This window comes from Rhea pennata, chromosome 3 (assembly GCF_028389875.1).
Source record: "Rhea pennata isolate bPtePen1 chromosome 3, bPtePen1.pri, whole genome shotgun sequence".
Taxonomy (NCBI): domain Eukaryota; kingdom Metazoa; phylum Chordata; class Aves; order Rheiformes; family Rheidae; genus Rhea; species Rhea pennata.
Genome location: NC_084665.1, coordinates 123,323,623 through 123,351,103, shown reverse-complemented (window position 1 = coordinate 123,351,103; position 27,481 = coordinate 123,323,623). Strand labels below are relative to the sequence as shown.

At 39.2% G+C, this 27,481-nt stretch overlaps 1 protein-coding gene and 1 long non-coding RNA gene across 4 annotated transcripts in view; both read right to left on the bottom strand.

Moving 5' to 3' along the window:
• The window catches only part of RCAN2 (regulator of calcineurin 2), a 98,186-nt gene extending 70,866 nt beyond the window's left edge, over positions 1-27,320 (bottom strand). The window contains exons 1-2 of one of the 3 annotated variants that reach the window (XM_062573243.1): positions 27,228-27,320; positions 17,882-18,108 (exon numbers count right to left, since the gene is read on the bottom strand). In XM_062573243.1, the coding sequence (XP_062429227.1) occupies positions 17,882-18,106 (225 nt within the window). In that variant the 5' untranslated portion in view covers positions 18,107-18,108; positions 27,228-27,320. Of the gene's footprint in view, positions 1-17,881; positions 18,109-26,596; positions 26,617-26,730; positions 26,830-27,227 lie in introns of those variants that run through there. The other 2 variants (XM_062573244.1, XM_062573246.1) reach the window with 2 other exon arrangements.
• Positions 14,179-17,875, bottom strand: LOC134138990 (uncharacterized). Its single transcript, XR_009958046.1, has 2 exons — positions 16,962-17,875; positions 14,179-14,759 (listed from the first exon to the last, which is right to left on the bottom strand). It is a non-coding gene; the product is annotated as an uncharacterized LOC134138990 (long non-coding RNA).
• Positions 27,321-27,481: the final 161 nt, after the last annotated feature.

Below are 27,481 nucleotides of genomic sequence, written 5' to 3'. Positions count from 1 at the left end.
AGCCTAATATTGATTTTAAAACTGGTTCAGAACATTGACTACTACACTGAACAATATCAATTTGTAAATGAAATTATTTTAGAATGTAACACTGCAGAGCACTAATGTGACTGTTACTTTATCTACCACTTATACAAATACATTATGTATATACATGCACACATATACACACACACACGCACACACTTACAGGCTGAGAGAGCTGGGATTGTTTAATCTGGAAAAGGCTGCGGATGGTGGAAAAATCTTCCTCGTGCTTAAGAACACCTGAGCGCAGGGGAGAAGGGGAAGTAAGGAAGATGCAGCCAGACTCTCCTCGGTGGTACCAGTTAAAGGTGAGACAAGGAGCACAAAGGGAAACACAGGAAACTTTGTTCAAACCAAACAAAATGTTTTTTCCTACGAGGGTGGTTGAACACTGGAACGGGTTACCCAGAGAGCTCTAGGATCTCCATCTTTGGATGCTTTTAAAAGCCTGCTGGACACAGTTCTAGGGAACTTGCTCTCATTGATCCTGCTTTGAGCAAGGGGTTGGATAAGATGATCTCCAGCGGTTCCTTCCAACCCCAGTCATTCTGTGACGTGTAAGATCAGGGTTGGAAGGGACCTCTGCAGACCATCTAGTCCAACCTCCCTGCTCAAGCAGGGTCACCCAGAGCATGTTAGACAGGGTTGCATCCAGGCGGGCCTTGAAGATCTCCACAGAAGGAGACTCCACAACCTCTCTAGGAAACCTGTTCCAGCGCTCCATCACTCTCACAGGGAAGAAATTCCCCCTCACGGTCAGGTGGAACTGCCTGTGCTTCAGCTTCTGCCCATTGCCTCTTGTCCTGTTGCTTGACAACACTGAAGAGTTTGCCCCCGTCCCCTTGACACTCTCCCTTCAGGTACTTATACACATTGATAAGATCCCCCCTCAGTCTTCTCTCCCCCAGCCTAAACAGGCCCAGCTCTCGCAGCCGTTCCTCATGGGGCAGGTGCTCCAGCCCTTGGATCATGTTTGTAGCCCTACACTGGACTCTCTCCAGTAGCTCCATGTCTCTCTTGTCCTGGGGAGCCCAGAACTGGACACAGTACTCGAGATGAGGCCTGCCCAGGGCTGAGGAGAGGGGCAGGATCACCTCCCTTGACCTGCTGGCAACACTCTTCCTAATGCACCCCAGGAGACAAATGGCCTTCCTGGCCACAAGGGCACATTGCTGGCTCATGTCACCAAGACTCCCAGGTCCTCCTCTGCAGAGCTGCTCTCCAGAAGGTCAGCCCCCAGCCTGTACTGGTGCATCAGGTTACTCCCCCTCTGCACTTGCCTTCATTGACCTTCATGAACTGCCTCTCTGCCCAGCTCTCCAGCCTGTCCAGGTCTCACACCAGAGGGCTGTGCTGCCATACGGAATCAGCCCCTCCTCCCAGATTGGTATCATCAGCAAACTTGCTGAAAAGGCACTCTATCCCTTTGTCCAGATCATTGATGAATAAGTTGAACAAGACTGGACTCAGTGGTGACCCTAGAAGGACAATGCAAGCTACAGGCCTCCAACTAGACTTTGCACTGCTGACCACAACCCTCTGTCTTTCTGCCACTCCTCAAGCCACCTCACTGTCCACTCATCTAGCCCATACCTCCTGAGCTTTCTGAGGAGGATGTTATGGGAGACAGCGTCAAAAGCCTTGCTGAAGTCAGGGTAGACAACATCCACTGCTCTCCTCTCATTTACTCAGCCAGTTATTCCACCATGATTTCCCCTTGGTGAATCCAGGCTGACTGCTCCTCATCACCTCCTTATCCCTCACATGCTTAGAGATGACATCCAGAATGAGCTGTTCCATCACCTTTCCAGGGATGGAGGTGAGACTGACCAGCCTGTAGTTGCCTGGGCCCTCCTTCTTGCCCTTTTTGAAGGCGTATCTTAGTATGAACTATGGTGCACACCCTCAAGTCAGCATTTCACTGATATTAATGGCTCTGAGTTATAGTAGCTACAGCACAAAGTGAAAGATAAAGTCAGACAGAAAATCAAAGTGTAAGTTTGATGGTCAAGCCTACTTTCTTGAAATACAGCTAGCTTTATTTCCATACTGGAAACTGGGAGGGAAAAAAAATCGTCCACAAGCAAAACATTACTGAGATTTACACCAGTATCAGTACACACCACATTTCAAGTTACAGTGAAGTGTGTTTTCAAGATTAGTTTTGTTTAAGCAACAGTCTTGTCTGATGTCTTCCAGATCATAGATATTGCTATCCCCATGAAGCCTGGGTTAGACACTTCTCTTCATAAAAGGTTATAACAGAGAATCTAGTAGAAGGAGAGGAGGCAAGACTTTATGAAATAGATTACAAAAACATCACTATCGGAATATACTACTAGTAGAAGTATTAGGAGAGAAGTTCCATGTCTCCTTGCCAAGCTTTTACAAGGTCCTTATCTCCATCTTTTGGTGGATCAACTTAGATAGAGATTCCAATAATGAAAAGGAAAACATCCTAAAAGTTGCATAAAAGACTTCATTTATGATAACAAGGCTCAACAGTTAATATAGCAGTTTTTGAGGAAGAAATTTTTCTAAGATTACACAGAACTTTTTGCTTTCATGCCTAAATAAGGGGCAGTACTAAGCAAACAGTGAAACAGTAGAGTCATAATCATGGGGCAAGTAGCAAAAGAAATTCAAGACTCTTATTTTTTCCACTCTTGAGGGGAGGGGGAGAAACAGGAAGAGGGGGAAGAGTTTTCTTTTTAAATAAAGCACCCATTATTGAGACTATGAGGAGTGCAGGTTGGATGGCAAAACGAAGTCTCAAGGAGTAGGATTTGCATTTTTCCAAGGCCTGAGCCACCAAAAACAAACAACCCCCCCTCCAAAAGCACGTTTATTTTGAGTTGTAACAAGACTATTTAATACTGAGAAGTTGTTAGTTTCATAAAGTTCAGCTAAGCTTCCAAAAAGCACTTAATACTGGGTTGGGAATTCTCATAATTCTAGATTCACAATTTACTATGTCAATATAGCATGGAAATTATTTTATCAAAAGTTAGCTAGCACAGTAGGAAAGCCATAAAAATCTTGAAAAAAAAATCACAAAAGTGTGAGATATATGCATACAGATATACACTGGATATTAAAAAACCCATTAGGATTCTGACCTCAATAGACAATTACAGAGTATTAAAAGCAATTTATTAATGTAAAGCACTAAGGACCTTTAGTTTCCTGTGGTGCTAAAAATCAATACTCGTTTTTTGGAAAACTGCCTTCAGAACTGCAGAATACAAGTTTTAGTTGCATAAAATTTCTATTCAAATCTTGCAGATAATTTCTGGTCATCTTTGATTTGAATTCAGCTGCAACTTACAAACTGGTAGTGGTTTAATTCAGATGTATTGGAATGATTGCACAAACCATCTGACATTTTACTTAAGTTTCAAGAATTTGTCAAACTTATCTGAGCACCAATAATACAGTCAAGATTTTTTTTTTAAAAAAAATGAATGTCATAGAACTATATTCTAGTTAGAGAGAAAGTAATTTGGAAATTAGGATCTGTGTCACAGGAGAGGTCAGAGCAAAGGTGCATGCAGCAACTCCCTCTCATTTATAATTGGTAAGAAGCAAGAGAAAGCACATAGGAAGAGGGGAAAGCAAAGGTTAAGCAACTATATGAATTCCAATTTTGAACCTTCCTACCTGGATAAAGCTGGGCAGGAAATACAGGAGTCTTGATGGTATTGTTCCAAGGATTTCAAGGATTATCTCCCCCCAGTGGATATCGTATTTTCTACTTTAGTTTGGAAAATCAGCTAACAGAAAGAGAGAATGTTTATAGGCTTCTCCCAATACCTGTTTTTTACTTATCTGTACATCCCCAATTTCAACGCATTACAGTCCACTTGCTAGCCATATGCAGGGTTCAGACATTAATAAAGCATCTTCAGCACAGTCTCCAGCATCTTCATGAAGACTCAAGCTGCATTACTTTTTATCAGGATCTGCTTTCTGACTCACATTCTGCTGTCAGCTATGTTGAGAATCTCTGCAGCAACCCTAGACCTAAACTGTCTTATAAAGATGCACCCAGACTTTGACTTTGCACAGCTCTTTAAAATGTATTTTCTTTCCTGATAGATGTTTCTAGAAATATTCTGTTTCCTGTGCAACACTTCCACCAATAACCAGATAAAGCCTGAGCCTTTGTTCAGTCATGTGATCAAGATATCATCTGAGAAATCTCCAACTAATCCAGTAGGCTTAAAATTGATGTCAGGACACTAGAACTACTTCTACATGCTAAATACTATACCTCCAAGGCTCATTCCCGAGTCCTAATGCCAACTGTGAGGAAGTAGCAAGAGCAGGGTTGCTCCTTGAAGGCAGATGAGCTGCCACCTGAGGGCAATCACAGCCCAGACAGTGCCCTCACCCACTGGGGCACAGTCCAGCAGCATCTGAACAGAGGCCATTGGTACCCCCAGGCACACTGAGTGCAAGACCAGGGCCAGGTCCACCCAAGGAGCCCAGGCTGCAGCAAAAGCATAGACAGGACTTGGAACAAGGCAAGCCATGAGCAGAGGTCCCACATGAGGCTGGTCACGCTAATTTAAAGCCTGTTGGTGTGCTTGGGACCTTAATACTAACTGTCATGGGCTGCCTGCATCTATTCTATTAATCTGCAGTTACAATGCTCTTTTTAGAAATAATTTAGCCCTTATCTTCTAAAATGCCTACTAAGAATGATCTCTAAGCCCATGCAGATTCCTAAACTATGCCTCAAAATTATATGGGAGAGTATTGTTTGGGCCAAAAGCATAATATGGACCATTTTAACAATTCAATTGAAAACATATACATAATAGTACTAGAATTAATGCCAGAACATTATTTATTTACAGCTGCAACATATCCTAAGAGTATAGTATTAAATATTATACTTTCATGCTTATTAGAACTGAATTTCTCTTCAGTAGATGCTTATTAAGATTCAGTCAAATGACCCAAAGCAATGTATCAATTTAGATCTAATAAAAATAAGGTAAGGTAGACGTTTCCTTTGAAAGCCAATCTAATGAATAGGCTATAAAGACTTAAGGCTCTGGTTAAAACATTCTTTTCATGTTTGCCCCTTCTCTCATCTTGATTACTAGATCAGATACAGCCAACTATTTATTAAGACTTACTTTGTAGCACCACTGTTGCTGTCCCTTAGCAGGATAAAATGCATTTTACCAGGTTTTCAAACAAGCACCCTAAAGAGATTATTTCATTATTTCACTTCCTAACCGTATGCAGGTTGCCATAACCTGAATATAAGTAGGGAAGAACAAATTCAGAAATAAGTAAAGAAGAAGATGAATTTCAAACAGGTTCAAAAAGCTGCATAGCTAAAAACTTCGAACTCAAGATAGTGAGCTACAAATCACATTCCAAAAATTAAGTTTAAAGTCTAGGTACACTATAAGGAAAATACTGCAATAACACTGATAGTGAGAACAGTGATAATTACTCTATAATACTGTTTTTCAAGGTTGAAATTAGACTTGCACAAGTTCAGGATTAACATTGTTGATCATATTGCACAAAACCAAAGACTAAAATGTATGTTTTGTGTTACATGCTCAAATGACAGGCTATTTACAATCCTATTCCTTAAATTAATAGATGGTATTTTTCCTCCTCTTCCTGCAGCTGAAGAAACAACTATGCAATACATGAAGGAGACAGCAGATGGCACCCATAGCACTTGAGACTAGAGCGCACACATCCACTGATACTATCCTTTGACCCACACTGTCCATCACTCTCAAAGCTTGTTTCTTCTGACCCAAAACAGGATTTTCCTTTACACAGTGCAAATGATCTAAATCAATATAAATTAAGTTTCTCTTTACAATCAAGATGACTTGCTGCATGATTATTAGGTACAAGGAGAGAGATTAAAAAGAACAAGCAGAACAATGCTGTTCCTTCTCATTTTATTAGTGTTTCATAACATTGGTATTTTTAACCTAGTTTTCAGTGATGAGAGGTGTATGAGAATCCCAGTTTCAGATCCTCTCCTCTGCCTGATACAGTACACATACAGTATCATGACCGCAGAAAGGAGAGGCAGGAGGGGAGGCGCACACAAATCCATTTCAGGTGCACCATGAAACTCAAAAACCAGACTGTGTAAACCAGAATCTGAAATCTTCCTAAAAATTGCTATCGCAGCATACTAAACACAACATATGGCTATGGTTAATAGCAGTCTATATGCTACAAAAAAAAGGTGGATAAAGGATAGCAGAAGATTGTTCAAAAGCAAAGTAAGGTACAAAGGGCATTAACTGCTAAGGCAGAAGCGGGAAGAAATGCCAGATAAGTACTGAATGTTCCAAAAGATTAGTCTACCCAGATACATCTACTGCAAATATGCAATATACTTTAGAAAGGCATAAAATCTTGAAGAAGTCACTGTCCTTGCATTACTTTCAGCTTCTGAAGAGTTCTCTGAGGATCTGGGGTTTGTTAATGTTTGCCTTCAGTCCCTCTCTCTTGTCTGACATAAGACTAGAAAGAATGTATTTTTCACATTTAAATAATTCTTATTCCAAGTACAGATCTGTGCAACATTCTACTAACAAAGAAAAAAAGAAATTGAATAGGCTGGAAAATACGGAATTATACACAGAATGAAAGCTATCATAATGTCAGAGAAACACCTCATTTTGTAGGGCAATCAGTAAAGGTATTGATAAGGACAAGACAAATTCATCTCTTTCTGGTTTAAGACTGACAAATACTAAAAAATTAATTCTTAGACATAAAAAACCTATGAAATGCAGATATATATATATATATATATATATATAGGACAAGTTATTTTAAATGGTTGCTTTTATTGTTACTACATAACATTGATCTGATCATCCATTTTAGATCAAGAGAAAGACTGCAATGCAATGCGTTTCTGCAGACAGAATCTAAACTGTGCTTCAGTGACAGTTACCTCTACAAAAAGACTTTCCAAAATTTAAGTGCATACACAGAACTCAATGCATTTGCTATACACAGGTCATAAAACAGCAAGGAGTCAGGAAAGCCTTCAGTCTCAAAAAGGTAGAGGGTGACAGAGCAAGTTAATAAGTAATGCACACATAAGACTTATTAACTTTTGGAATGATCAGTCTCTCAAACAGAGGTATAAACTTTATTTAAATCATTTGAAACCAGAATAAAAATAAATAAATAAATAAGAGAGGTTATGTCCCTAAGAAACACTCTTGTACTGTTCGTGGTATGTGCTTCTCTCTCTAAGTACAAGACAAACAGGAGCAACGAGAGCGCTCGTATCAGAAGCTATACGACAGAACACGCAGAGGACAGCAGACACTACTTTTAAAGAGACAGCTGAAAAACTGGTCATAGTAACACAGAAGACCTGTAGTTACAGACGCAAGAGAATATGGAGAAGGGGATTTATACACGGAGACAGGAAGGAGGAATAGGTAAGGTCTCCCAATGCATTTCTGCAGTTCCCATTGATTCCCATTGACAGCAGTGGAAATGAAACTGTCTATAGTCAAAACTTCAGAGTCAGAGAGTGAGAAGCAGCAATGCACGTTTATTCACAGGCACAGGATCCCTAACAGACAAAAATACATAGGTCTCAGTCACATAAGCATAAATCATTAGATAATCTGAATTTTGTCTTTACTTGTTTAAGAGATTCTTGGGAGACTCCATCTGAAAGCTCTGCAACAGGAAGAAAGCAAAAGCAACTGCCAGCAGAAGAAATTCTTGCTAATGTATCTTAAACATATTCAGTATTGTACAGGAGCCGGCCTCAAGCTGGCCGCACTGTATCAATGCTCTTAGCTTGTCTGCACATAGCCCCGTTCCAGGAATTGAAAAAAAAAACACAAAGTAAAACAAAAAAGTTATCTCACACAAATAGAAGAGACACTAGTTTCCAAACACGCAGAAGGCTAACCTAGAGAGACCTGGAGCTTGATGTCACACAGTCTGTCATCTGAAATACCCCTGTTCTTTCCCTTCACTTCAACACTGGTCGGATTTCAGCTGCTGACTAAACCGAGTGTGTTTTCGGTCAAGGATATCACAGACTCCAGCCATTAAACATGAAAAAACACCAAAGCTTTTAACTAGAAGTATGTGATGAAGAGGTACAGTCAATATTCAGAAAAGAAAGAGAGACATGCACTGATTGACATTTATTGCGTGTTTGAAGAGTTACCCCCATAGTGTCCACAAGTCTGTTGTTGGGGCTTTAAATGGGCTAACTCCTACTGAAGTTCAGTAAGGGGCTGGTACCTCATTCCTTGCTCATCTTCTAAAAGTTTCAGCTTTGCTCTTCTCTAAGCTAGCCACATACTGGAAATTCAGTATTGTGGAAAATACGATAATTTCATCCTAGTTCCACCACAAAGTTTCTAAATGAATGCATGCAGCAGCCTCACAATCTTCATGCTTTTTATGCCCACTACAAGCCACTTAAACAAAACTGAAAACCCACACACATACTGATCTCAATCCGCCTCTGATGTAATATAATAGATGCCTACACTACTCTCCTGCCAGGGATACTGCAGTTTCTTTTTCCCATCCTAATCTCATCTTAACTTCCAGCTCTTTAGCCTCTTATCACACATAAATGGCTTCTCCTACCCCTCTGAGATATACGTATTACATTGACCATATTTGCAATGCCTTTGCTTCCATATTAAATTTCAAAGCTCAGCACAAGTGTCACTTAATTCAAGCAGGGTAAAGCATCCATAAAAAGCAATGAAATTAGAGTGAAAGAACCTACACAGACGTAAGTAATCACAGTAGAGCAAGACAATACAAGAGTACAAAAATATTCCATTTTTGAAACCATTCGTGTGGTGGTATCACACAGGAAATTAAGGAATGGAACAAAATCCTCAGATGATACCATATAGCTTATCAGCAGATCATTTACAGCTTAAGCTGTCTAAGGACTGGCTCTTGTAATATAGCCATAGAGAAATCCTTACACTATACAACTGAATGCTTGAACGTTCATCAACTTCAAAGAAGTATCAGAAGAATAATTTCTTTCAAATGCAAAGAAATAACTGATAACTCCTTTCCCCTTGATTCAAACACAGAGTTTGTCCTCCCACCTTTGTGGCCAAACCCACTGCAGAACCTGTCTTAGCCAATGCTACAATCTTGAAGCTGCTGGCTCTCTCTTGTGCCCCTGCTGTTACCTGAAAACAACATTCCAGAATCCTTCCATTTTTTCAAATACTACATTCATTTTCAAGTGTTCCCTTTTTACTGCCTCTACTAGCATGATTAATAAATCAAATAATGTTAACTCTGCAGCAGTGTTCTTAACAAAACATTTATTTTGTATGAAACACTTCAGAAATTCCCTTAAGTAACTAGTAATTATGATTGTGAATTTACTGTTTTGAATGTGATTAAGCTAGAATGTAGCCTTTTTGTATGCAATGTCTTTATACATTAGTAACAAATGCTGACCTTCATTTAGAAGCCTTTTCCTTGGGCCAGAAAACTGATATCAGAACTTGTGGATGGATTAGGACCTCTAATTGGTATTAAAATAAAGAACAGCTGCTGCCGTAACCACATTAGGATGGCTTTACTGCACTTTTTGATTACTATCAGCTAGAAAAACAATTATTTGTCCACTTCAAAGTGACAGTTTGCTGGAGGGAAAGGGACAAAACTGTGCTTGGTTCTTAGCAGATTATTAGGAGATAAGAACTACGCAGCAGAACAAACCAAAGACTGCTGTAAGTTATGTAAGGGTAGTTTTTTCTTGTAAAAGATGAAACTCTTTCTTGCTTCAGCAGATATCTGAAGGGTTGATTTCTTAGTTTAATATACCCCGTACCAATATGTAAGTTTTAATTAGATGCAAGAAAAAAGTTACTGTAAAAGTTACTGCTATTATTTATTCTGAATGTGGTATGCTGCCCTCCCATCTTTATATTTCTTTACTACACACGCACACAAGTTCAGCATTGCATTTGAACTCTCAAACATTTTCAGGCAGGATATTCAGAAAAAAAAAACAAAGTGAAACTGTTCTTTCATCACAAGTCCTTGGTTGAACTCCACATGCCAGCTAACACTGGTAGCAAGTTAAGAGGAAAGGCACAGTAGCCTCAGTGATCCAGGCCAGATCTTGACTTCCTCAAAGTTCAAAAGGCATCTGAGTCCAGGAATTTAGTTCAACCTATTACAGGAGACAGACAACTGCAAAATGGAATCTTAATCTAAATTTGAACAGTGTTTAAGGACATCAAGATCAGACCCAACCACAGTATATCCTACAATTTCCACTGTGCTAGAAGAAAGAACAGGAGTAATTAACAGAATAGGAAAGATTCTTTACTGATCTACAGTTAAGACCTCGCAGTTCCCTCTGGCTCCCAGTGCCCATATATCCTCATGACACTACTAACGGTCCTCCTAAACCTTAGCACAAATTTGCTAACACCTACCATAAGATGTCTTCTTATTCAAAATTATGTCTGTTTTAGAAGGAATTATGAGAAAATTATTTTCTTACTTAAAAAAAAATAAGTGAAATCCTTATCCTGAAAGGTCCTTTCCCAGGAAAGATTTCCCAGACACCCTGGTTTCATGAGATACTCCCGTGTTCCCTCTAGGCAGGGTAGAACACGACCACAGAAAGCCAACAGAATTTTTCCATAGTTGCTTTTAAGGAGAAAATTAAGTTTCCAAATTTAAAAAGCAGACAGTAATGGCTGTCTTCTGTGTTCTGGAAAGAACATTAATCAGTTTATTTTTGTAAATTTACAAACAACTCATATAGCTAGATGCTTGGAAGCACTACTCCAAATTTCAGCTGCAGCAGAGACTTACCTTTAACCCACTTGGTCTTGTGCCAGGCACATTCTCCCATCAAAACAAGGGCATTTGTGCACCCAAGCATCCTGCTTGCGGGTAAGAATACAACCTCAGGTGCTATGTAAGTTGTATAGACAGCATCCATATTACAAACATTGCCATTTCAGACCTAAACAGGCCTGTTACTTACAGTTGATTTTTTGAAGTATTTTCAGTGCAGAAGTTAAACCTTCACTGAACTGACAAATGTTTGGAACTTACTGATCCCCTGGAAGTGCAGTATGATTTTGGCTACAATTATCCTGTTGCCAGCAGGAAGAGGGCATATACACAAGTTGTATTTGACCAGCTATTACAAACACACAGCCTTAGTATGCCCTTTTTGTTAGAGAGGGCAACAGAAAGGTTTCTCTTTGAAGACAATCAGATTATGAAGGTACTGATCAGCAGACTCCAGAAATGGTGAAGCTTTCTACTAGTAGCTAAAACCACCTAAGAAGAAAGGAAGGAATGCCCAAACCAGAATGGACTACCAACTTTCTTATAGCTCCATTTGAAATTCTGCTGATTGCTTCAAAGAAGTATGTATGAGCTCCCACTAGCATCCTCAGCAAGTAGTTTTGGTAACATAGAATAATAACATGCTTAACTGACCTCCTTATAAAAATGTTTTGAAATTATGAACAAGTAAATCATATCATTCAAAACAGCTAATTCATTCTGGTTTGGCGGGGAAGAGAATGTAAAACCTAATAGATCACAGATTCCCATGGTGGTTAAGTTTACTACCACCCCTTACTCTAGTAAGACTTCTGCACCTTGCTGTTACTGTGGTTCAGCAGTACTACCAGGTGCAGTAGTCCAGAAAAGCTTCAAGGTTCTTCAGTTTTTGGGTGTTCCAAGTAGTCATAGTTTTTTGTTTTTTGTTTTTTTTTTTTTTTGGGGGGGGGGGGGAGGGAGTGAATCTTGGTGGCAGTCATGTTCAGATAAGACCTTATGCCTGATTTCATGAAGTGACAGCTTTTTGTAGTCTACACTCCTTAACATACCTCACTACTGACCTTTGGTTGAGGAAAGCACAGAAGTTACATATATGCCAAAGGAACTTTTATTCCAGCATCCCATTACTTATGTCGATAAATAGTTGACTAACAAGGTCTGGCAGCTATATCACAGAAAATAGAATCTGTTGAGTGATGCATTTCTTGAAAAACAAGAAAAAAACCCTCCAAATTATTGAAAACGACCTGCTGGCATGTCAGACTGTAAAGATGGCTTATATCACACAGCTGAAAAGACAAGACTATCACTCCAGTGTATGTTAGATATGAACTTTCCTGTTCTGCATCTGAGAACTTAAAGGTTTTAGCTGAAATACAGTATTGCACAGGTATGGATCAGAGAAAGGATTTAAGACGAGTTACTCAGTCGAATAAGTACCATAGAAAATACAGGTTTTTCAGACCGTACACTTCTTGGAGCAAGAGCAACCTTCTGTATTTACACCAAATACCAAATATTTCAGTGTTTCCAGGATCATAAGAAAGAAGATAGTTCTTAGATTAGTGGATAAGGTAATTCTTAGCCACTGCCCAGAGAGAGAAGAGTGTGAGACAGGATTCTTATGATTCATGAAGTGCTGAAGGACCACATTTTACTCCTGTGGTCTTTCTTTGAAAAATTCCTGTATTAGATGCATTTATAGTATACTGGAGGAAAAAAAAAAAAAAAAAAAAAAAAAAACACAACCTTCAATTTTTACAATGATAGGCTAACACATTCAGCCTATTTACAAAGCAGAAAAGCAGAACAAAACAAAGTAGGTAGAGATTCCATGGCACAAAACATCTGTCTGCTTCAAGTGGTAGTTTCTGATAATGTCGTATCAACAGACAACGACCTTAAAAGGTAGAAAAACTGAAAGTAAAACAAAGCAACAGTAAGCGTACCAGGAAGGCAGGAATGAAGCCTACATTCCTTTCCAGCCTTGGAGCGGTGACTTCATCTTTGCTAGGGTGACTTTCAACTAAGTCCAGGCTTGAATACTATTATTAGAATAAGAAGTAGTGTGCCATCATCTAAATATAATGATGACTCAACACCTAGAGGCTCCAATGATGTAATATGGCCAAAGAGGTTCTGCCTTCAGAGACCAGATTTTAAAAATGAAGGCAAAGAGACCAGATCTCCCTCTACAGAAACAAAGCCTGCCTCCTAGAGCATGCTTCTTGAATTAGCCTGCTGGAAAATGGAATCATAGAAACATTCCATACATGGCAGCAGACACACTGGCTCCACTTTTGTTTAAAAGCAGTACTGAACAGACACATCTCAATTATACTCATCAGAGTCTAGGAGTGTCAGTAGAAAGATTCAGTTCCAGGATTAATGTATAAAACATATAAAAGCTAAAGACTGTGCACCACTGAAGAGTTGTGTCTTTTAATGCACCTTAAAAATAACAATTGTAGCATGAAGATTTGCTTTGTTGAGAAAGCTGAATGCAAGGGAATACAAGGCAAGAAAAAAAAGAAGTGCTTTCCTACTAAGCCATCATCCTTGGATAAACATTCCAGCTGTCACTTGAGATAGCCTTAGGTCAAAGCCTAATACTACATCCAAAAGCAGTGGAAGTCCAGTGCAGGCTTCTATAATGAAACTAAGAAGTTATCCAGCTTATATCAATAAAAATTATAAGAAGTAATGTGACAATCTCTCATGAAAATAGTAACTGTTTTCACAATAGAAGTCCTTCCCTTAAAGGAGGACTATAGTTTTCATCAGTTTTGACTTCTTTTCTCCTTCCCTCTTCCCTCTCCATTAAGCTTACAGTTCAGAAATATGTTTATTTATAATCACCTTCACTTACCAGTTTTACATTCACACACACCCTCCTCATCACCAGAATAAGCATGTAAGAGCTCATCACTTCAACTAACAATGCTTGGTCTCAGGTCTCCTGGTTTACAGCTGGGGGAACCACTGCCCTCTTTCTTTGAATTACACTGGCACTAAATATACTTTGTTTACCTATCTTTGGCAGCTGCAACATAGTAAGATACAGGCACACTGATTAATCTTTTATCATGTGTTATTACTTAAGAAAAAAGGTGGAAGTGTAACTATCAGCTTTAACAGCTGTTCCATCCAATTTGAACTAAAACAGCAGAATGGGAAAAGCACAATCAACCTCTAAAAAACCTTGAGGAAAAAAATTTCCCTTCTTGAAAGCATATTCTAATGGTTACATTTTGGTGCTGTTATCTCCTGAGGTATTGCAGTATCTGAAGAATCATCTTAAGAGACAAGTGTTTCACTTTGAGTTTTAGTCTGAGATAAATTACATAGTCACATTACAGAACTTACAGAAAGGGAAGTTTTACAAAATAGTGATATATGCACAACAAAGGTGTTACTAAGTGGAAAGTCTGAGCGTTACATATAGCATTTAACAGTTAAAACACACACATATGCACCCTCAAGAGTCATGTCCTTTGGCTTTCCCCCACCACCTCTTTATCAAAAAGATAAAAGGAGCAGCACCTCCATTCAGTCACACTATCAGTCAGAAATAAGTCTCAATTTTGCCATATCTTGCTCATATAAATAGCCCATCAGTTTTTCCAAGAGTCACATGGCAAATCCCAGGATTCAGGAGTAATTTTATTTTTAACTTCTTTACAGTAAGATCTCCACAACCCAAGTCAGTGCTGTACACTCCAAACAAAACAAAAAGCCTACCCCACCATTAACAGGTTACAAGGCAAGACAAATGATCAGGAATATATAGTTCCATGACTGGCAAACAGTTGAATCCAATCCCAGCTTTGCTGTAAGCCTGCTGGATAATCTTGGGGGGATCCACTACTTCTCCACGCCTTTGTTTTTTCCTTAAAAAATAAAAAGCACAATATTTTCTAGTCACATTGTAAGGAAGGTACAATTTTGGTTTTGGTCAGAAGAAACAGGCTGTTCATAATGAGAGCAGGAATAAGGAAGCGCACCTCCCTTCAGTACTGGTGAGCTGTTAGTTCATTAAAACTACTGAGCCATTCTGTGCAAACTCTCAAATGCCCATATTATCAACCTAGCTATTCATGGTATTTTCCTGACCTACATGGAGATTGCTTTCCAAGAACACAGGTCTGAACAACAGGGAAAATTTTTTCAGACAGATGCTTCATTGTTATGGTATAAAAATACACATATAGCTAGTACTAATCTTCTACGAGTGTTTAAGTTCAGGGAAATAGCCACTCCTGTGCAGCTTTCTTTAAACCCAATGGCAGTACTAGTCTTTAGATCTCACAGCTCCTATCTTTTCAGACTCCCTCTGGCTATGTTGAGGCCTTAACGTGCTGTCAATGAGGAAACCCAAGCCCGACCTGATACAGGTCCTTTGTCTGCAAGATACATGACCTTCAAACTCCTTATAGCTGCCATCATCTCTTTTGGTAGGCAACAGGGAAGCCTACTTAAGGTTGCACAACCATGTGATATTGCTGGAATATCTGATACAAGATGCAGTAAGAACAAGGCATACTGGCTTAGTACAGGGAGATGTGAACCCAAGCGATCCCTCAAGGTTGCTTCAAGCCAGTGCTCAAGCATAAACTATAATTTATCCTCTATCTGATTCAGAGTAGTTAAATCCTTTCAAATTTAAACAATTATATTTTTAAGGCACTTGCTTTGAAATGCCCATCTTTGAGTGTCCTGCTTAGATATCTGTGTGTTAAAAAAAGAAAAATGAAAAATATAACTTGACAATTCAGCCTCTGAGGCACTTCAGTAACATAACTTTAAAGCTGTCAGACTGAATTCATGACATTAATGTTGTTGTATGCTGCAGTCACTCAGACATTTAGATATTTAAATATTATTTATGCAGCAAGTTCATACATCAAATCAAAACATCCATTTACGCTCACAAGTTTCCCTGGCTTTCTCTACTAGTTGCAAGTAACTTCTGAACCAAGCATGCCTCCAATTTCCTTTAGAAATCACAGGTCAGGAAAAGCAAAGACAAAGTTACATTGCAAAAAACTTATTTTCTGCAAAATGGATAAAACAATGAATCTACTGTAGATGTAACAATTACAGTGTTTTTTGTTGTTTTTTTAAAGACTAGTGTGTACATTGGATCAATATGCATTTGAAGATGTGATTCTGCTAGCATCATTTGTTAATTGCAACTGTCTTGAGGTTTTAACTTAAGATTGGTAACATGATAACGTTTTATATTGAAATCATGTGTGGTCTTACCCTGCAGCAACAGTTAATAATAGAAGAGATCATGAGTACAAATCAACTGGAAACACAAACATTTGTTTTACAAGAGTAATAAAAGTCACAGTCAGCTCCCCAGGTCCAGTGTTGGTTTTAATGAGACATCTGAAAATAATCCCACCTTGTTGAATATGGACTTACAGGAGTAACTACTTACTTGCGAACAGAGTTGTTTGAAAATCCATTTCATTGATAGGTTGTTTATGGACATGTATATGGAATAGCATATGCAGCTCCACAGGTCAACTGCTATTCTTGAGACACCCTATCCTTAGGTCCTGTAAGTCTTTAGGGACTGATACCCCATTAAGTTACATAATGGTCCATCCCATTTTTTAGCTAAGCCATCAGCTAAAACACTAGAATACAGTTCTCAAAAGAGAAATATCTGGAGCAAGTGTGAATAAATTTTTTGCAGAGTTAAGAGATTCTCTAATTCTTAGGACACCTTTGTAGGTCTTCTTTTAGAACTGTATTTTCACATCCTTTTAATGCTAGAAATATTTATGAAGATGTTCCCAAACCACTGAAGTAACAAACACCTTCAACTTCATTGCTAGATGGGCGATATAAGTCCACAAAAATAGCACAACAAAAATGAGACTTACTAGCAAAAGAACTTAAACACGATACTGCACAGTTTTCCAAGATAGGAATTTGGGGTATAGGATTTTCCTCTGTAAATATGATCATTTGACTTAGTGCTGTGATACTTGAAACATTGTACTCAGTTTTCTTCACTGGAAGAGACATCAATGATTCTTTTAATCTCTGCTACTTCAACATACACAAAACATCATTACCTTTATTAAAAGATGCAAAGAAACCACCATCTGAACAAATGTTGCAAGCAATTTCACTTCCACAGCTTTAGAGGTCATTTCACTGGAATTAGGAATATTAGGAATTAGGATCCTTTGATCTGGTAACTTCCCTCACCATCAAAGCAGCCCTTTGTCCATCTTGGCCACATTTCAGTCTCAGTGAATCTGATCTACAGTTTTATCTGGACATGTTCTCAGGTAATTCCAGCCAAAACCCAAGCCCATCTTTACTGTTGCCAACTTGTTTCCAAATTGAAAATTCCAGGTAAGATATTTAAGTAGCCTCACATGTACCTGTAGCAATTAGCCTAGTCTAATTTCAAAGCCCCAAACTATCAGTTTTATATTGACAACTCCATCTAAAAAAATAAATCAATCAAAACCATGCTAAGAAACAGTTCTCAAATCGTTGATCCTTTTTCCTCTTTTCTTTGTTCTCATCAGCACTCATCTTAGGTTTTCCAAGTACAACATTATTTCAGAATATTATTTAAAACATTTGGGAAAAAAACCCACAAACACACACAAGAAAGGCAGCCTCCCATCAGTGATACCTGATCAGCAAGCAAGATAAACTTTCTTTCATGTGCTAACTTTGCAGCCTCCATCATGACTGTAACTATGGTTGCTATGGAGACACATATGCAAACTTCAGTATTTTGCAAATGCAAGGAAAAAAAAAAAACCACATTTTGTTCATTGTATGTGAATAGGTGTAGGTGAATAGGCTTAAGTTGTTGAAATGAACATGGCAAAGTGTAGTCACATACCTTAAGGCAGCAAGAAATCTCTGATCCAGTTTCTTTTCAAATGACAAACATCTAAACATTGCAATTTTAAAGAGACACAAACATAATAAAAGTATATGTTTATCTTACAATGGAAGTACAGAAACTGACCTTACTGTCCTCTCCTTCAAACACAGACTGGTGAACATTACAAGCAAATAGAGAGTTTGGGAGATCGTTGAAGTCAATTATTTCATGAAAATCTTCCTCTGCAAAACATCTCTTTAAATTGCTGTTTCCATCTATGGAATAGATTAAGAACTGTCCTCCATCCTCTGCGATGCAGCCATAGTGACTGAGGCCTCGCATTTCAAAGAAGTAGGAGTCTCCCCTCATTCCTATCAGCATAGGAGAGAGAAACACAATTACACTAAACTTAATATAGATAGATACACACACATACACACACATACACACACATACACACACATGAAAATCGACCCAGAAATTCTTAGTTCAGGACCTTAATTTGTAGGTAATTAATGTATTTCATACTATTTTAAGGCAATGATTGACCTCAGAAACAAGGCACTAATACCAGTTTCACAGAGCTCAATAAGAACTTTCCTTTAGTTCCAACTATTAGCACTGAAAAGACCTAATCATATCAGCACAAGCTGCTCAACACATCTAGAAGAGTGTCATGACTTTAATCCCTTTTGCTCTAAAAGAAAATATTATGTTGCAACTGGACTTAAGAGATAGTCATGTTTGCTCTTGGGAAGGCAAACTGAGTTTCCAGTCAGCTTAAAGAGAAACTATCATGCACTTGATGACAACATGAAAATAGCTTTGAAAATTGTATCAAGCTTCAACTTAAAGCAAAAAGCCGACCCTTTTGAAAAGCAGCATCAAAGATTGAAGAGCAGTACTACTAAGACACTTCATCATCACAAAAAAAAAAAAAAAAAAAAAAAAAAAAAAAAAACAACCAACTAGTTCCTTAGTTCAAGAGCAGAATGTGCCCTTTTATCTATGCCCATTAGCAGTTTCTTTGTTTGAATTTTAACGATATCAGGAAGCAAACAACAAAAAAAAATGATCTAAGGAATAGCAGAACTAAGTGTTGATCCTCATCCCCCTCTTAAAAGAAAAAAAAAAAAAAAAACCCAGCTGATTTTGGAGGCTTTAACCCAAATCCATCAGAGTAGAAAGATAGTTCTAGAGTCACTGAAGGACACAGAAGTAACAGGCTCATACATAACAGGCTCATACATCAAACACTATCCCTGCTGTGGGTACGAGAGTAAGCCTCATACCACAGCCAAAGGGATTAAGGAAAGGTCCCAATTAATCATCAGTGTATTCGTTTGTACTAATTCAGCTATTTCTCATGGCTAGCATAGATAGTCCCTGCTATAGGTATACTGGACATTAACTTCTGATCAACTTATTGGAGCTCTAGAGAAGTTATGCAGAAGAATAATTATTGCATAAACATATAAGGGAATTCACAATATGCAATCATTGACTTATTTTCCTCTTAAAGTGGTTAGAGAATTATAACTAGTGTGTTCATTTTTTTTTTTATTTGCCCTTGCTCTACTGCATACTTGCCATTCCCTATTAATACTTGTACATACTGGTTCAACTAAAGCTGTCAGGGCTAAACAGTGTCCAAAATTAAACCATATGTCTTATTTAGACTTAATCTCCGTAAAGCAATGTGAAATTATGGATCTAATTTACCATGCCTGTGCCTTTTACATAACCTCATTTCTACTGCAGCTCTGACATGATGCTTGGCAGATAGAGTGCCTCATTCCACAACCTTGCGTTACAGAGACGCCAGTAAACATTACTGCTGAAGTCTCACGGCTAGTGAATTAAATTTTAAAGAAAACAAACCAAGAGCACACTCAAAAGTATCAGTTTTGGAGCAGTACTACCAGATCCACTCTTAGTACACTCTCGGATCACCTGATAAAGACTGATTGATTAGCCAGCATTAACCAGGGCATCAAGGCTGGAAGGTACCTGCATAGGTCACCTAGTCCAACCCCCACAGTCAGACCGGGTTTTTCAGGACCTGCCCCAGAGCTGATCTGTCGCATATCCATTGAAAGCTGTACAGCAATACCACCCATAGGGCATACAATGATCTGTGGAGAGCTGCTAGGTCACAAGATCTTAGCTGCCCTCCATTTCCAGGTACTAAAATACATTACAGAGAGCTAAAAAGAAGTTTCCTAGTCCTGTATTCCAGGCATGTATATGTGGGGGAGGAAGAGAAAGGGTTTAAAGCAAACCAGAATGTTGAATGTATGACAGAGCTGCAGCACTGTAAGTAAGCATGTGTAATATGAAAGCCTCAAGCTAACCAGCTCTTTATCCTGATGACAGGTTTTAGACTCTCAAATACTGAGTAATGTCTTTGCCAACTCAGTCTGACATCAGCACAAGTATCTCCAATTAACTACAGTTCAGATATTTAGTTCTGACAGTGGAGGAAAAAAAAATGGTGGAGAAGATGGCTAAACTTAGCAGTATGTATTAGCCCATCAGAACTCAATGCCATGGCAATACTCCTTCAGACATTTAAACCAACTCATTTAAGCCTCATTGAAATGTAAAGTATACTGTACATCTCAGTGTAAACACACCCAGGTTAAGTACTATAAAGAAATCTTCACAATAAACACTGCTGTAGAAGAAGAAAAGTTCAGAATACATCACAGTTTTAGCAAAAAATGTTAATAGATCATCCACTCCAAATACAATCATCTCTAAGTTTGTTTGCCATCATGTCTAGCCTGTAGCAAGATTAGATTCATTGTTTTTATGTTTATGAAAATAAACCACAAGTCCAATGTTGCAAAATATAACTCACATGGCAGAGCTGGGTATGAAGTATTCCATTCAGAACAGGCAAACTGAAAATACTCAATATCACGTTTTCACACTAGGCAAAGTTTTCCCCCACAGATAAGTATTAAACCAGAAAAGTCTACTCAGCAGAGAGGGGAGTTTCAAGGGCAACTTTATGTCACAATGACTCAAAAGGGTAAAGAACATATGAGCTAATGGTCAAAAGTTTTATGAAGCTCCCGAATATGAATTCACTCACTAGGAATTCTAGTGAGGAGAGAAAAGTCTTCATTACTCTTTCTTTGAAAAGGAAGAGGAAAAACCCACCACACAAACCCACCCATCCACACCACACTACCTGCACAAATCATTCAGGTAAACAGCTAGACAGAAACCTGCTACCTTAATGGAACCTAAAGCCACACTACAGCAATAGATGTAATACATATGGAAAACAAATCAATGACGTATCTCTAATTATATCAGCTGATTTCTTAAGCTGCACTCCTTAGTAAAATGAATAAGCTTCACTTCCACTGAGCAGTTTGATAATAATGTTAAAAATGACTTCATGGCAGCCAGTTTCATGCATTCTGCTCCTCAATGCATACCAAACCTGTTAGGGTGCAAAGAGAAGTCAACATATAGCCAGAAGTCAGAAAAGCCTACAGGATTCTTCTTCAGTAAACTATATACATACATATACACACACATTACTATATACTATATTACTATATATACTATTATAAAATTTTTATTTCCTGGAAGAACCATATCATAAGATTCCAAATAGTGAGGAAAGTGTGTGTGTGTGGGAGGGGTCCTATTTTGAACCAGCTAAAACCACTATGGCAAGTACCAAAACAGTAAGAACTGAATTTTGAATTATGAGATTTTAACTATCTTATCTGACAATACAGACTAAGAGGCAGCGAACATACTATATCGCAGGTGCTTCTGCAACATACAGACTTCCATCTGAGACTGCAGGTTGACAAATGCTCTTAAGATACATTATGCAATACTATTTTTGCTCGGTTGGAATTCTTTAAGTAACAGGAAATTTTGTTCCTTGTTTTGATCAGTTCCTGAGGCAGCTTTGCTCAGTGGGACTTGGGTATTGGCCACAGGCCAACTTTTCTAAGTCACTGAAACTTGTATGCCTTCTGATCATCTCAAGACTTGGGAGGGTGGGGGATTGTACATGTGCACATCATCTGCTCTTGAGATACACCTTAAATCCAAATCAATTTTCCCTCTACCAGCAAGTCAACTTGCAAAACCCTGATTATTACACCCCCTGCTCAATGAAAAATGGGACCCACACAATTATTAAAGACATCTGCACAGAAAAACTAGTGCATAGCCCTTGCTCACAGGCTTTACTTCGCTATGTACTACATAGCACCCAGTACAGCAGTACAGTTAAAATGAAAGTCTCACTGATCAGACACATTCGTGCTCCCCAAAAGAAAAAACATCTGAGCCTGAGCTCAGTAACAGTCAGCACATACAAACATATTTGAATCAACCACATTATCTGCTAGCACACTTCAAAACCTTGGCCTGTAAATTCAGATTCTTTACTGGACAAACTAGCACTTCTGCTGAAAGATGCAACATAATCTGTCACATACCTTAGGTCACTCACTTCCAACACCTGCCACTTATGTGGAGAGAGGTCCCAGGCTACATTTTGCATTGGACAAAGTATTTGTGTGGCCATGCTATAAATCAGACCAGTGAACTGATCCAGTTAAATGAAAAAGCTTCCTTAGTCTGGGTCAGTAAAAAAAGATGTTTAGCTTCAACTTCTTAGGATAGCTGATCTGATTCACTTCATGGTTACATAAAGGCTTGTAACAGCAGCGAAAAATAGAAGACCAAAGTCTGTGAATGGAAGAGCAAAGACTATGATCGCATCTTTCAGTGACTAATCTCCTCAAAGCATTCATGAAGCTACAGTCTGAGCTTTCACAGGTCTCCATGAGCTTCATAACCTCTAATATGGTGATTTCTTCTTTTCAAGAACATAATAACCAACAACCTAACCAACATTTTCAAAAACTAATCATGAGCTAGGATCCCTATTTTTATATGAAAAAATGTTACAGGTATTAAATTCTAACGTTAAATTCTTCGTTATATCTATCAAAAGTTTTATTTTCTTTTTTATGGTGGAGGGGTTTAGCCTTTTCTTTTTTTTTTTTTTTTTTTAAGAAATTTTTTTACTCAGTCATTTCAGACAATGCTCTGTCAAAACAGTTCCTTTCCAATTATTCTACTAATTTAGAACAAAGAAGTGGACATTTCAAAATTCTTGGATTACACATGATTAAGAATGAATTGCTCTATGAAACAGATTGCCATATAAAGTAGACACAATTAAAAGTCATTTTATATGTAGCTATAGATGCAATACCATTATTCAGTCCAATTTCTATTTAGATTAAAGATCCTTTTCATAGTTTTTGGCAAAATAAGTTTATTACCTCCTACAGTCCCTTTTATATTGTCAACAAAGCATGAAAAGTCATCCAAATAAAGATAAACCAAACTCATCCTACTTCTGACAGGTAACGAGTTCAAATTAATTTGATTGCTCCTCCATCTGCAAATCAGGAAAGCTTTCATATTCTTAAAATAACAGAAACTGGCATACAGAATTTAGGGGAAAAAAAGCAATTCCATAAAAAATAATCCAATAAAGCTAAGGAATCCTCTAGCACCAACACTTGTGCTAAACTCAGTCTGCAAGACCTTAAAATGGGACCACCCTCGTAAACTCCACAGGACTATTCTCTCCAGAAGTCTGAGATACCAAGACAGAAACAAACCTGCATCCAAGCTCATATAACATCCAGCTAATGCCGATTCCTTGCCATCTCAATTTATTCCCTGTAAATCAAGCTCCCCATAAATAATCTGTGTTCCTCTACATGTTGTTTTTTTAATTTTGGTCTAGGATTTTAACCCTAAACTTTTAGGTCAGAAAATACATTACCCAGAGAATAGGAGTGCACCAAAAATTGCAGTACTAGTCTTTTAACTCTTGAAACATCATAGCAGCCACTACTTTTCCACACCTTGTCTTCAATCTCTTATTTCTTTGTGTACGTACAATTGCATTACTTCACATGAAGCTAAGCCATTTCAAATTCTTCCTCCTGTGGTCAAAGGATGCAAGAACTTCCCATTTTGGATAGCTCAGAAACATCAAGTGTGTTCAACTGTGTAGATGCTGTAGCTGAAAGCTCTGTACAAATTATTGATGAGAGTTGTGTTCATTCTGATATCATAACTACTACTATTTAGAGGCAGTGCACCTCTAATTAATTTAATAGAGACCAGCAAAAAGCTGTAGCTCTGTTTTTCGTTAATTGCCAAAATTTACTAACAGATCATAATAGCCTACTGAAAATTCTATTTGTAGGGCTGTTTTATCAAAAAATTGATCTTCTAGTGTAAAATTTTAAGTGCAATGATGTATGCCTTGCTATGAATTTATACCCCTATAAAGTAAAAACTTCAGCTTTAGTACTTTGCTGAATGAAGCTGGACTTCAACACATGACTAATGCTCACCATGTGCTAAGTGTTTTCCTGAACCAGTGTCTTAATTATCAATTACGTATAGATTTATCCACTGTGTTTATGGAAACTAATAAGATATTTTGTCAGTGACCATTTTCCTGTCTTCGGAGTATTTTAAAAATTCCCTCAGGGACATCAAGAAACAGGCATATATCTTTTCAAATCACTTGGAAACTTTTTACTATATTTTTTTTTAAAGCACTGCTAGTCATGACAAACAAGATGACTAAAAATAGAATAAAAAACAAACAATGTTACAAATAGAGGCTTTAAATATAATCACTATAAACTAAAAGTATTACCGAGTCCTGAGTGCAAACCTCCTAGAAACAGTAATCCACAGAAATTAAGAAAGCTTGGGAAAAAAAATAAAGGAAAAAAACATTATGGGTGTTTTCCTAGAAGGGTCCAGAACAAGAGCAAAAATTCCCTCTGCTACCACTAAAAAGTAAGTTCTACCTTTAACTCAAACAGAACAAAAAAAAAACATCAAAAAAAAGTTTTTTTCCCTGAAAAAAGTCATTTTTACTTAAAATAGTCACCGACTTAATGAAAGCAGTTACCAATTTATGTAGTGTTGGTCTAAGTATGCAGGTCCTGTTGAAGTCAGTTAAACCCACACAGATGACTTTGGCAGAAGGCTCGAGTGTAATAGGGAAGTTCCAACGCTAACAACCTACCAAAATTTCATTCTATCCCATAAAAAGAATACTGGTGATGGGTATTGTTTTTATAAGGTGCTGGTTCTTCACTACAGAGAGCTCCCACAGACTTAAAGACATTTTACTTCATTAGAAAGAGCAGAGAGACCTCACATGACAAAGTTAATGAACTGTTCCAACCTAGAAAGCTGCTATACTAATCTATATTCATCTTTTTCCTTAATCTTCTCCTCTGCATTCCTCACCTGGACAATGACTCTTTCTGCACACAGCAATAAAAATTACTGGCACAGGGAAGTCCACTAACATTTCAACTTTGCACTAGTTTTGTATGGCACTAACCTAATCAGTCTCCAATATTCCTCTTATAGAAGTAAGAGTTTTAAGATGAGGAAGAATTTTCTTTTTCTTTTTTTTTTTTATGCTAACTGGTGCAAATCCCAAATGTTCTAATCCTTTCCACTGACATTCTAGCTGTATTAAATTTAGCTGAGCCTTTGCAACTATTTTTGGAAGCTTTTAACATCCAAAGGGGCTATTCAGTTTTATTCATCTAAAGCAGGGCTGGCCAGCTCAAACTGTTCAAGACCTGCATATTGTTCAAATGGTTCAAGTGTGCCTCCCACGCTGGGGCTCTAGCATTTGACCAGTATGGGCATGGGTCCGCTAAATAATCTGTACCTCCAGCTACAGGGCACACAAGCCAGGTCCTGAACTTGGTGCTGAACTCTACTGAAGTCAGGGTCCAGACCCATTCCATAATAGAGAGATGATGCTTTGGAGAATCAGTGTCAGGCAAGACGATTTTAACATGCTACTCTTAAAACGAGGAATATGTGCATTGCTTAATCAACCATTAAACTAACATTAGGATATTTTTTAAAAAACTTAAAAAAAAAACTCCAAAGAAAATAGAATAAACTTTCTGATCACCTTCACTTGGCCCTCTATGCTACACTGTACTAAAAGCCAGTACTAAAACCAGCACATAGCCAAAAGCTACTGAAAGCTACTGACACTGTAGTACTATATCTGTTACCTCATGCAGGGTTCCATGAAAAACCTCATTTATCAACCCTTCAGCTTGTAACATAAAATTATGACCATACCCAATTCTTATTAAGTCCTATTTTCCTTTTTTTCCCCCCCAAACAATATGGAAAGGAAGAAACCACAGATGTTAGAACCACATGCAGTAGGTGCTGTTCATATTGCTTAATTCCTAGAAGATATTTAAACACCATAAACACAGCAGGGCAAAAATAAGCCCAACAATCATGCCAACAGAAAACTGCCTAGAAGTAGAACATACACATCACTTTATGAGACCAGAAGTTTAGGAATGCTGTATCTATACTGAATTTTTTAAAAACCAAATGATGAAGATATAATTTTTTTCCCCCAGAACAGACAAAGAAAATCCAATCAGACTATGAAGTCCATTAAATGGCTATAGAACTTTTGTTATAAATTGAAATAAAATGTAAATATTTTCTTGAAAAGGTCTTGCTGCTAGTGCATGAGAGTAGTTTACATCCTAAACAGCACTAAGGACATCAATGCAACGACAAATATTTGAAATAGAAATAATGACAAACTAAGCCATGGGATCTGAATGCACACTAGACTATTTGGAAGAGAACAGACAAACTACATAGCTGTCGACTCCCTCTCAGCAGTTTAACGAGAGCACCTCTATACAACTCTATACCAGTTAACAGAGCTGACAATTTACAGAAAAAAATATATATATCTGCCCTTACTCACTGCGATGAGTTTGTAGTTCTGCCTGAGCTGTAGTTTATGAACTGCTCAGAAACGAACGGACCACAGTACTTTTTTAGGGAAGAATTTTATCGAGGACGGGAAGAACACCACACCAGGTCCGGTGAACTACCTGTTAACTCAGGACCAAGCCAGACCGGCGCGGGACATAGCGGTAACTCCGGCGACCTCCCCGCGGTTCCCGGGCAATGCCGCGCACCGGCCCCCGCGCCGCGTCCGTTACCCGCCGCGCGCCGCCCCTCCGCGCCCAACGGCCGCTTCCAACCGCCACGCGGGGCCGCGCCCGCGGCGCCGACCCCCCGCGGCAGGGCAGGGCAGGGCAGGGCAGGGCAGGGCAGGGCAGGGCAGGGCAGGGCAGGGCAGGGCAGGGCAGGGCTCGCCCCTCAAGCCCCGAGCTCGCCGCGGGAACGAGCGCCGAGGCGCAGGCGGGGGCCGGGAAGGGCGGCGGGGGCCGTTACACAACCCCGGCGCGGCCGCGCCGCAGGGGCACCCGGCGGCGAGGTCGGCGGGGCGGGGCAGGGCGGGGCAGGGCTGCACCCGCGCGGCCCCGCCGGGCAAGGAGCCCGCCGGCAGCCTTGGCCGCAGCCTTAGCGTTAGCCTTGGCCTTACCTGCTCCCGCGGCTCGCGCGCCCGGCGCCCCGCTGCGCCTCCCGCCGAGCCCCGAGGACAGCGCCGCCGCCGCCGCTGGCCCCGCGCCTCTCGCCCTGCTCGCGCCGCTGAGGCGAAGGTGGCGGAGGAGGCGGCGGGGAGGGAGCCGGCGCTACCCAATCAGCGAGGCGCTCCGCCCAGACGAGCGTGCGGTGTCCACCAATGAGAACCCGAGGAGCGCGCTGGCCCCGCCTCCCCCGCCCCCGGGGGCTGCT